General features: G+C 35.7%; 1 protein-coding gene across 2 annotated transcripts; it reads left to right on the top strand.

Moving 5' to 3' along the window:
- Positions 1 to 4,146: 4,146 nt before the first annotated feature.
- LOC131938952 (peritrophin-1-like) lies at positions 4,147 to 6,257 on the top strand. 2 transcript variants are annotated; one of them, XM_059297199.1, is made up of 4 exons: positions 4,147 to 4,248; positions 4,720 to 4,975; positions 5,455 to 5,673; positions 6,024 to 6,257. In XM_059297199.1, the coding sequence occupies exons 2-4, from the start codon at positions 4,720 to 4,722 to the stop codon at positions 6,026 to 6,028; spliced, it is 480 nt and encodes a 159-aa protein (XP_059153182.1). In that variant the 5' UTR covers positions 4,147 to 4,248; the 3' UTR covers positions 6,029 to 6,257. The 2 variants fall into 2 exon arrangements, 1 of the variants encoding a protein (XP_059153182.1); XR_009386377.1 differs by lacking the exon at positions 5,455 to 5,673 and having other exon boundaries at positions 6,024 to 6,039.
- The last annotated feature ends 6,472 nt before the right edge of the window (positions 6,258 to 12,729 follow it).

The raw sequence follows: 12,729 nt of genomic DNA, 5'->3' as shown, positions 1-12,729 counted from the left end.
ACAACTCACCATCAATGAAAGTTCTCTTCTTTCTTGCGAGCATGTGAGATATTTTGAAAGAAGCAATAGTGGCCTTTTTAGAATTTTCCACATGTCTAGTGAAAACAGTAAGTTGTGCTGTCAGACTTGATTTTAGATTCCATTTTTTTTTTCTTTTTTTACTTCAGATTTAAGAGGATAATTTACATTAAAAGTGCCATGATTTGTCTGAAAGTATAGTTCAACGTTATGTTTTTTTTTCGGCACTGCAATGCTACTACCACACAACAAACAAACGCATTTATTTTTCAAATTAACGAAACGATATGATTCCTCCCAGTCAGTGTTAACATTATAAGCTTTTAGCCTGTTAATTTTTTTATAGAAAACTCCTAATTCGTGTTTCGTCCGACGAACATTTCTCTTATCTAACTGTCGCGACCCGAACAGGGCAGCAATCACAATGACAACAACGCGGTTCCAGGCGGGGAATACCTTTTGCACATCACTCCATGTACACGCGGAAAACCCGAAGTGAGCCGATGATCGCCGAAGCAATCAGAGTTATGTGACTTCGGCGATTATCGGATCAGTTCGTGGCGTTCGTTCCATTCGTTCACTTCGGGTTTTCTGCGTGTACAATGTGTGATGTTCAAATGACACTAGCCGTTCCAGGCTAGCGTAATAAAGCAGTCTGGCTCGCCGCTAGACAAGTTGGGACAAGTATCAAACATATTTAATAAACCTAGGCAGTCAAAAGAAAGTTAAAACTGTAAAAAATAAATAAAAATAAATCATATTTTAAAATAATGTTTATGAAATAAATTCTGTCTCTGTTGAATAGTGAGAGGCGGGCACATACGAATCGTTCAGCGGGCGCCATGGCGCCCGCGGGCACAGGGTTGGGAACCCCTGCCCTAGAGAGGTAATTAATCTGCTTCATGCCCTCTGTCACTGCCCAACTAGGAAGTGGGGAAAACCAACATACGAGACCCACTAGCTTGCATCACGGCCGGGTACACCGTACAATAAGGTGTTGTCCATAAATGGTCTCACATTCTAAGGTGTATCTAATTGTAATCGTGCAACAACAAACAATCGAGATTTTTGCAACTCGCGACGTTTTACACCTCCATGAGTCGGAAGAACATTGTTTTGCTATCTTGTCCGTATTTCTCTCTGTGTGTGTGTGTGTTAACACGATAACTTGAGTACCGTTACAGCTAGGTTGATGAAATTTCATATATAAGTATTATATCAAATTTGTAGATCCTGATAAACTTTTTAGCGATTTCCGATAACCGGAAGTGTAGCTTTTTCTACTTTCAATTGTTCAAAAGCCTATAACTTGAGTACTTTTTGGATAGATAAATGAAATTTCACATTTAGGTAAAAGATCTAATTCTCTGCCTTCTGTCAAATTTTAAGTAATTCCCGTTCTCCGGAAATAGTAATTTAGGCTATTTCCAATTTCTCAAATAACGCATGTGAATCTATAAAGTACTAATAATATTCCGCACTATTATACACATTTTATTTGGCGTTCACTTGGTGTGTAATTCTTTTTTCTACGAGATTTTATTCTATTATAAAAAGTTTAAGTATTTAAAATTGATTAAAAATCATGTCTATATCCCGAGTTGCCATCCCCTGTTGTTTCATATAAGAATATTCCAGAAAGTTTAGGGGAGATCACTCCCGGTTTATTTTAAGTTTAAGTAATTAAAAAAATGGATTTAAAATATTGTCTATATCCAGAAATGCCATCCCCTGTAGTGTTATATAAGAATATTCGAAAAACTTAAGGGGGGATCACTCCCGGTTTATTTTAAACTTGTTTTACTAGTTATATGTAACTTATAAGTAACTTCCTCCTTCGTCTTTCCACCCACGTTCTCAAAAAGACGGCGTTAGATCTAGCAAATCTTACAATTCTACATATGGCATTGACAATTAACAACGAAACTATTCAAAGGATGAACTCATCTGTTCAATAATTATGTAGCACTTGAAAATGAAACTATACAAATGCTGAACGAAGAGTAAGCCCGTATCGAAATAGACGCTTACGTGGAATTACACATCACTTCCTAGTTGTGTTACACTCATGATCCAGGTGGTAATACGATGTTACTTCATCGGTAATACGATGTTACTTTATCATCATCATCATCATTATCATACACACAATTATAATAATCATCATCAAAACATCAAAATAAAAATCATCATCAACGTCCTCATCATCCTCATCATCATTATCATAGACATCATCATGATCATCATCTTCATCATTATCATCATCATTCCTGTGGATCCCTCGTGGAACATAGAGGCGAACCACACCTTTCCATTGTACTCGATTCAGGGCGATTTCTCCATGTTCCTTAATATGGTATACTTTTGTAAATGTATTCTTATATTGAACGTTATTGATGTCTATGTGGAACCGTGGGACGTCTTGATACCACTGTCTGTCTGTCTGTCTGTCTGTGTGTCCGTCAGTCCGTCCGTTCGTCCGTCCGTCCGTCCGTCCGTCCGTCCGTCTGTCTGTCTGTCTGTCTCTCTGTCCGTCCGTCCGTCCGTCCGTCCGTCCGTCCGTCCGTCCGTCTGTCTGTCTGTCTGTCTGTCTGTCTGTCTGTCTGTCTGTCTGTCTGTCTGTCTGTCTGTCTGTCTGTCTGTCTGTCTGTCTGTCTGTCTGTCTGTCTGTCTGTCTGTCTGTCTGTCTGTCTGTCTGTCTGTCTGTCTGTCTGTCTGTCTGTCTGTCTGTCTGTCTGTCTGTCTGTCTGTCTGTCTGTCTGTCTGTCTGTCTGTCTGTCTGTCTGTCTGTCTGTCTGTCTGTCTGTCTGTCTGTCTGTCTGTCTGTCTGTCTGTCTGTCTGTCTGTCTGTCTGTCTGTCTGTCTGTCTGTCTGTCTGTCTGTCTGTCTGTCTGTCTGTCTGTCTGTCTGTCTGTCTGTCTGTCTGTCTGTCTGTCTGTCTGTCTGTCTGTCTGTCTGTCTGTCTGTCTGTCTGTCTGTCTGTCTGTCTGTCTGTCTGTCTGTCTGTCTGTCTGTCTGTCTGTCTGTCTGTCTGTCTGTCTGTCTGTCTGTCTGTCTGTCTGTCTGTCTGTCTGTCTGAATTTCCCATATAAGCATGAAATTGTATGCGCAAGTTCCTGTTATCTTTGGTGTGAATTACGGTAACTAGAAGTGGTATTTTAATCTCTTTACGTTGCGGGCACTATTATTAGTTAGGTAGAAATTCTATAATTCAATCTTATACTTAGATTATTATTTGAGAGGCCTCCAACATCCGGTAGTTATACATCACTCTTTTGCCTGTTTCTAAAAACCAATAATTCAATTAAAATCATATCAAAAGACAAACCGAATATCAAACATGCGCCATAGAAAGAGTCCTCACATGTTGGTGTGTCAGTCTAGCCACATCATCGCATCTAAATCATTCCCCTTAACACGTGGAGTTGTCAAACATTACACTAAAAAGTCTCTTCTACACTGATACGTCATGCCACGAATTAAAGACAAAACACGTAATGGTTGAAGGGGGAGGGTGGTAATCGTGATGTGGACGTCCAGGTTTTGGAAACTGTGATCATATACAAGGAAGAAGGAACGGTGTGGTCGAAAGGTAGAGCGCTTGGCTGCCAGCCAATCTCGAGTTGTTCTGATCTCAGTTCGGACTTGTGACTGTATGACGTCCCTAAAATCACTCAGCTCTAATGGGTAACTAACTGACGTTGGCATAGAGCTGACCACACCACCTCTTCATATGCGGAGGTCAAGAAAGATATGAACTCTACTTCATCTGCACAATAGATCGCTAGGCCTATAAAGAAATCTTTACTTTATACAAGGAATTCATGACCAGGAAGTTCAAACCAACTAAAAATATTTTTTATGCATTTGTTGAGCAAAAGTCCTATTTGTAGGTTATGGTTTTCTTCCTGAAATCCGAGGGCGTAAAGTCTTACATCACACAAAAAACCGGATTAAAATACACAAAAGATTTTTTGATGATGACGTAATTGATGGGAGGGGGGAGATTGTCTCGCATGGGTGATTGTTCCAGGTGTGGCTTGATATTCAACACGTGACTTCCTGATTCCCACTCAACGTCCTACTGTAACTTAGATGCGACATTTGTATAAATAGGGTAGATGCTGCCTGAGAACTTCACATCAACACACAGGTAGATCACAGGTAGATCACAGGTAGATCACAGGTAGATCAACGTTCAGAAGTAAATTCAGAACAAGCATTTTAAAAGTAAGTTACAAAGACCTGGATCTGTGTGGCAGATGTATTTAATCATATATATATATATATATATATATATATATATATATATATATATATATATATATATATGTGTGTGTGTGTGTGTGTCTGTGTGTATGTGTGTATGTGTGTGTGTGTCTGTCTGTGTGGGTGTGTTAGTGTGTATTCAGATTTTAGTGTAACATTTCTTTTCGAAAACCTTTATGAAACAACCTACTTCCATAAGTCGCAGTTACGATGGGTACCCAGCATTAGTTCGGACGAGTGGCTTGTATTTTTGTTTTGTGTTGCTCAAATAACAACATGTTAAGTGTTGTCAGATTTAATGGGTTGTCATTTGTTTTAAGAACATTTCGATGAACAGGAAAGGGTTCTAAATCATAATTTAGTATTGTATAGTATAGCACCACATATTAATCTGTAGAGCATAATATCACGTTTTTTATCTGTCTGTTCTAGATGACACCACAGATTCTGATCCTCGCCTTGACCATCGGTCTGGCACTGTCCGTCCCATCCTCCAACAGATGTCCCCAGCCAACCGCAACCAACCCCACCCCCGCAGCCTTCCTGTACGGCAGCCCCGACGACTGCCAGACGTTTTTCATGTGTAACTATGGCAACCCTATCCGTATGTCATGTCCAGCCACGACCACCTTCAATGAGCTCCACCAGACGTGTGTCAACAGGAACAGTGAATTCGACACGTGCACGAGTGCGTACTTTAACCACATCAATCACACTGAATTATAGTTGAATTTTTAAATTTTGATATTCTGCGTTGGTATCAGATGTAATCTAACCTTCACATTCAACATATCCTTAGCCCTAATCGTTAGCCCAAAATGAAGCATTTACTTTTTTTTGGGTTAAACCTGAATTAATAAAAATTACAAAACAAAGTAAGATACTTCTTGTTTTGTACATTAAAAATTGGATCAATGAACTTCGCTAGCTACCCTAGTGTGTTGTAGCGCAATTTTAAAAAGAGATAGTGAATCCAGTCTATCAAGTTTCACTTAAGCTATTTTAAACTAATCAATGAAAATTTAGAAAGCTTACACTTATATGTGTTTTTTTAGAAGTGGACAAACATAGAGAAAAATGAAACATATCGTTTGTTGCTTATTTTAATTGTAACCATGTTTATTTTACTATTTTCCTCAGCCTATATTTTATGTTTGTTTTCTTTAGGCCCAAGCGTGCCCGTCCCATCCTCCAACAGATGTCCCCAGCCAACCCAAGCCAACCCCAACCCCTACCATTTCCTGTACGGGAGCCCCGACGACTGCCAGACTTACTTCAACTGTGACCACGGCAACCCTATCCGTATGTCATGTCCAGCCTTGACCACGTTCAATGAGAGGCTCCAAGTTTGTGTCCATAAGGGTAGCATCTTCGACACCTGCACACGTAAGTTCGATCTTTGATCTCATCGATTCAATTATAAACTACTGTAATCAATAATAATTAGACAAGTGTCTTGCTTCAATGTAGTAGATCTACAAATACGTTAATCACATCCATCATTTCCATCACGATCATGGCATCCATGACATCCTTGACATCCATCACATCCATGAAATCTATGCCTTCCATAACATCCATCACATCCATAACATCCATGACATCCATGACAGCCATCATATCCATGACTTGCATAACATCCATCACATCCATAACATCCGTCACATTCATCACATCCATCACATGGATGTTAATGCTATTAGATCGATACAAATATGATCAATATCTCTTTCTAGGTTAGAGCTCAGTTTAATTTCGCTGGAGAACGTCCTAGGAAACTTCAGCCAAATGACCTGATTGATGGAATTTCCTCCATATACAAGATAACATATTTCGCCACGTTCATAAGAAATCCTTCTCTTTTACATTAATTTTCTTATTGTTTTTTCCTATTCGTTTTTTTTTCAGCTCGACAATCTAATTAATTGTTTGTTATTTATTTTGAACTAAAAATAATTTGTATTTAAAAAAAAAGGAAATAAAGAACCTACTATTGTAAACCCGTTTTAGTTATTATATTATTTTTCATAAATAAATTAATAAAAAAAAAACATTATTCAACTAGAAATAGTCCTATTATTTCATGATTTTACTTTGAAAAATTATGAATTAGAAATATTTTTCGCGGGACAAATATACAAACGTATCACACTAGCAGGGACGATGTGGCCTAGCAGTACAGCGCTAGATTGCTAACCTGAAAGGATAGAGTTCGAATCCGGGTTCAGGTTAGTGGAACGTCCCGTAGGTCCACCCAGCAATGATTCGTACTGATCTCACACCGGTAAAGTAAACTCCACTTCCGGGAAGTAAAGGCGGTTGGGCATAGTGACTACACTATCCTTTCATAAGCCTAGTCACAGAATCAGGTGAACTCTATTTCACTTGCCCCAATGGACCGTCAAGTTCCAGAGGGAAATTTACTTTTATCACACTAGCCCTAAAGAAATATTATGTTTTGGGTAAACAGCTCAGCTTTATTCAACCATTAACTGGTAATAACATGAAACAAAATAAAAACCGAAAGTTTAGGAGGGAAAATTTAAAACACAGAAACAACATTAAACAATGCTCGACTAAGTACTAAAGAAGACAGCAAGCGCATTGAAACATCACCAGTTTGTGTATTATATCACAGACTATATTTTTTGTAAAGAGTTTGTGTGTGTATGTGCATGTGTGTGTGTAAGTGTTTATTTTATTACGTGGGTATAATAATTTATAAAAGCAAAAAGCCTGTATGCGCCAATCTAAGCTTGGAAAATGTATCTTTTTGTAACACATATGGTTACCAGCCAAGGGGGATAAAAATATGAAGTTTTAATTCATTGAGTTGCGGCCCCTGTGGGGCTGTGGCTCTGTTTTTTTTTTCATGCTTTTGTGAGCGATGTTACCTGTGTCCTATGTCTGTTTGAGTTTGTGTGTGTATGTGCATGTGCATGTGTGTGTGTAAGTGTTGTTTATTTTATTACGTGGGTATAATAATTTATAAAAGCAAAAAGCCTGAATGCGCCCATCTAAGCTTGGAAAATGTATTTGTTAATGTAACTAATGTATATTTTTCATTCGGGCTTACGACAATTCGGGAAAGCAGCTTTCAGGCAAAGGTCTTTCGGACATACGTAAAGCTCCCATAACCAATACGTTTGGTAGCAACTTTGGTTACAAAAGCTGTCTAAAGGATACCAGCCACCTAAAGGGATGCACTCCGGTTTCTTTTCGTAATTTTACTTTCTAGATGGGTTTTTGTCCCTAGCTAACTTTGATGGCGAACTGCTTGCTATAAATGTCTAGTTCAGGGGTCGGCAACCTTTTGGGACGGAAGAGCCAAAAGTTACAATTTACCAAATATGCCAATTTTTAAAGAGCCACTAACATTTTTATTTCAATATTATAATATTTGCTTAGGATTATATATATATATATATATAGCTTTAAATATGAAATAATATTTATTCAAATAAAAACATACACATGTTTCGCAAAAAAATAAAATATTTAAGAATTTTATCTAGCTCTGCTAGAATAATAAAATCAGTAATCAAAGTATATGACTTTAATTATTGAATACTATTTACACCATTTTCGCCTTGCATGCCTTTTGAAAGTTTGTTTAAACCTGGCTAATAATTTGTTATCAGTTTCATGCAAGACTAGATTTTTATTTGTTAGATGGCTTCTATACTTTGTATTATATTTTGTTTGGACAATTATTTTGTAATTGAAAATTGTAAGTTTGCTTTTAATTTTTTTTAAACTACTAAGAGAATATTTCTTAGATAAAAAGTAGATAAAATCAGTTGACTTGTTTCAGAATTACAATTAAGTATCAGTCTTTAGGATTTCTGTATTCTTGAAATTATATATATATATATATATATATATATATATATATATATATATATATATATATATATATATATATATATATATATATATGTATATATATGCAAGTGGCATTCGGGCATTTGTCGCATTCGGGCAAGTGTCCATTCGAGCGTTTGTCGCATTCGGGCAAGTGTGCATTCGGGCATTTGTCGCATTCGGGCAAGTGTCCATTCGGGAAATCGGCCTTCGGGCAAACGGCATTTGGGCAAGTGTCTTTCGGGAAAACGTCCGGCTCCTATATATATATATATATATATATATATATATATATATATATATATATATATATATATATATATATATATATATATATATATATATACACTGAAATATGGCGTAACTAAATATTCTAATAGAATACCGAGTGTTTATGTTTATTATTAAATCGTTCATTACCGAGTGTTGCAGAACAATATTTTTATGAGTTTTGAACATAAAATAAAACAATTATTAATATTTGTGCATGGAGCTGGTTAAGGTCATGAAATAAACTTTACATGATGCATGCGACCAACTACAACGCGCCAACAGTAGCAGAGCTGTAGGAGGATATAACCACATTTTGTTAAACATACACATTTTTAGTAGCTTACAGAGCTGTATAGGGATACAATCACATTTTGTTAAACATCCACATTTTTGTGATTTACAGCAGTGTTTCTTTCAAGCATCTCTTCGGCAGGGGGGGGGGGTATTATTATTCATATAAAGTAAAGAATCCTCTTTAGACCTAGCAATCCATTAGCCAGGTGAAGGAGAGTTAATTGTAAATCGTGAAGCTGAGCGCACTCCAGTTGCTTTGTAATAACCTGCAAACTTTCGCTAGCGTGAGGCAGGTACCCATTAGAGCTGGGTGAACTCCAGTTGCTTTATAATAACCTGCAAACTTTCGGTAGCGTGAGGCAGGTACCCATTAGTGCTGGGTGAACTCCAGTTGCCTTCTAATTACCTATATTCTTTCTCGAACTCGAGGCAGGTAACCATCAGAGCTATTTTCGTGGGTTTTTTTCAGGTCCCGCCATCCCTCTTTTATGGTATATGATTGGTTATAAGGTTTGAAATGCTCATTCATGCGTAGGGATAATCAAAAATTTGGTGAGACTACGCCTTCCATGACATCATAATTTACATAAAAGCATTTGAAATTAAACATATCCTTAAAAACATTTATGTAGCACATTTCACATTGGATATATGTTTATTTAAAAAAAAAACGAACAAAACAATGAATATTATTTTTAATAGTTTTTAAAAATTGAAAGTGTGTGTGTGTGAGATACGGAGAGAGAGAGAGAGAGAGAGAGTGTGTGTGTGTGTGTGTATGTGTGTGTGAAAGAGAGTGTGTGTGTGAGAGTGTGTAGGTGTGGATGGCTATGTCCTTTGTGCATTACTATACCTTTCCTCTCTACGCCGTTAAACTTTGGGCTTTGTTGAAAATGTTCATAGAAAGGTTTGTGCGGGAAAAAAAATTAAATCTCGTTCCCCAATGGCCAAAAAAGGCCCCAGAATAAAAATAAGGAACATGATTGAATTTTGAATATACAGAGGAATTAACTAGGCTTAGATTACATTTAACAAAAATATTAACTTGGTTGTTTCCTTTTGTCTAAAAAAATTAGTAACAAAAACAAAGACTACAGCTCGAAAAATAATTAGGAAAAAAAAGTAATTTTGTAGGGCTACTCAAATCTAAAAAATAACTAAATAACGCTCTTTTGGAAAGCAACGTCACACTTCTAAAGAATAACTTACAAAAAAACCTTCTGTTTCGTGCCCCTATGCAAATGACGCAATCTGAATCTACTTATGCTCCAATCAGTAATTGAGGTCACACATCTAAAAATACCCATTAGCTAATACGTTGTTTCAGTCAATATGGCATTAATAAACCGTCAAATAATGTTGTTTAACGTGTTAAAGAGAAAATCCTGTAGATTTTCATCACTTTGAGAATCACGCAATCTTCATCTTTTCTTACAAGATCTAATCAGAGAGTGAGATTACGAGCCTCAATATCGATCAATTACCATTAGTAATTAAATAAACCGGGAGTGATCTCCCCAAAACTTTCTCGAATATTTTTATATAACTTGAAATATAGGCATGATTTTAAATTACTTAAACTTTTAAAAATAGAATAGAATCTCATACAAAAAAAGAATTGCACACCAAGCGAACGCCAAAACAAAATGTGCATAATAGTACGCAATATTATTAGTACTTTATAAATTTACATGCGTTTTGTGAGAAATAGAAAATAGCGTAAATTAGTACTTACGGTGAACGGAATTTACTCAAAATTTGAGAGAAGGTAGAAAATTAGATCTTTTACTTACATGTGAAATTTCATTTATCTATCCTAAATAGTACTTAAGTTATAGGTTTTTGAAAAATTCAAAGTAGAAAAAGCTACACTTCCGGTTATCGGAAATCGCTCAAAAAATGATACGGATCTACGATTTTGATAAAATACGTATATATGAAATTTCATCATTTTAGCTGTAACGGTACTCAAGTTATCGTGTTACACATATATAATTACTAGCTGTATGTCATTACTAGCATTATTAGCTGTGTGTCTTTACTTCGCTATGATGTAATATAAAAGTAGCACTCTGAAGAAATAAGAAAAAAACACAATGTAGGCCGACAAAACAAAAATTGTATCAATCTAAACAAAAAAAATATATATATACACTACAACCAAAAACAATGAACGTAACACAATCTGTTTGGTAATTCTTGTAAAAAAATTTCTTACATAATAATTCCTAGGAAATTATTTAAGACAAGTGAAATAGGGGAAATAATCACTCTCTTAGTATAAATATGTACATATCTACACATTTAATTATAAATGTCAAAACAAATAAATAATTACTTTAGAATGAAATGAAATTGTTTAACACTATTCGTGTTTACAACATGTTTTTGTCTATAATCAGAATTTAATAAATCGTCATCATAAATGCTAAAGTATTACAGCGTAATGAAAGTTTTTAAAATCAGATTTGGTGTAAAAACACGCTTTTCGATATATAATAGAAACCTATTGAATAACAGCCTACATTTAACTTAATATCGGTGTTTTAGTTCAGATCATATATTTTTAATTAACTACTGCTTCTTTGTGTTCTTTAAAGATCATTTTTTAACATAGTGATAGGTATGGGTTAGATCACTGTATTGATCACACAGAGTTTTACGTTTGAAAAGCTAATTTTCTGGCGGCATGGTACTTTGGTACATTATTACGCGTTTTTCTACATGTACTTAAGAGATCAGTTCGGGGTGGGTTGGGGGGGGGGGGGGGGGGGTTCAACTTCATTCACCACTGTCCGGTCACTTTAGGTCAATTATCCAACCCAGTGTATACCTAGTTGTGACATTAATGTCGCTCTACACAATTGTGTTTGTGAGGTGTGTGTGTGGGGGGGGGGGGGGGGGATGGGAGATAACCAACTCAGTGTGAACATAGCGTCAGTTTTTAGATGACTGTTCGAAACATACATATATATTACACAAATATATATTAGACATATATATTACAGAAATAGATTTAAATAAGTAGCAGTGGTATTATGACAATATTTTTTTTACAGAGGGGTCCATGGGGGATGGGGGTTGTAACTGTTTCATATAATTTGTAATCGTAATAACTATCGCCCAAGCTGTAAGAATACTACTACTTCATCGTGATGACGTTGTTGACCTTGTCAAAATTTCCCCACCACTACGCAGTTTGCTCCTAAGTAAATTTTAATAGAGATGCCACATCAGTTGTATTTGTTTCTGTATTGTAATGTTTTTTAAAAATTAATCACATGATTCAAACTGTATATATATAAAGTAATTATGTGTGAAGTTTTATGTATAACATTTTCTAATTCAATTATTCGTAAGCATATACATTATACAGTTGCCTTAAACTTAACACCCCTCTTGTCAAGTGGTACTACCCGTAGATGTTTTTTAAACATTGCAATGAATCTTAATGGTTATTTTTAGAATGGCAAACTGATGCAGCTGTTAATACTTGTTGTAAACGTAGACACTACTAGACTAGTACAATAATGCTTTAATTGCTGCATGAAAAGAAATCTTGTGATTTACATAGATGTGCCGACCAAAAATATTTTTTTAAACAAATATCATTGTTTAAAACTTTTAAAAGTTTGTTTCCAAAAAGGCGCCACTTTGCTGAAAATGGCCAGAGGGGGAGCGGCTGCTCCCCCTGCCCCCACCCTCCCCCTGCGTACGCTACTGGGCCCACGCTTTTAATTATAATGATATAAATAGTAGTGCATTAATATATTTAATGAAAGTAGTTTTTTTTATAAATAAATATTATTTATTTATTATATTTTTAAAAATTATTTTATATTTAATAAAATTGTATTATTTTCTTCTTTTTAGTGCAGTTATAAAAGCTTTTAATTATAAACGTTTTTATGTATTTATTATTATTTTGTTGACATGTTATTACCAGTTAATGGTTGAATAAAGCTGAGCTGTTAACCCAAAACATAACAGTTCTTTAGGGCTAGTGTGATA

Source organism: Physella acuta, unplaced genomic scaffold (genome assembly GCF_028476545.2).
Source record: "Physella acuta isolate Inbredline_101_S28 unplaced genomic scaffold, ASM2847654v3 ptg000260l, whole genome shotgun sequence".
Taxonomy (NCBI): domain Eukaryota; kingdom Metazoa; phylum Mollusca; class Gastropoda; family Physidae; genus Physella; species Physella acuta.
The sequence above is the reverse complement of the archived record's forward strand: the minus strand, read 5'-3'. Positions and strand labels throughout refer to the sequence as shown.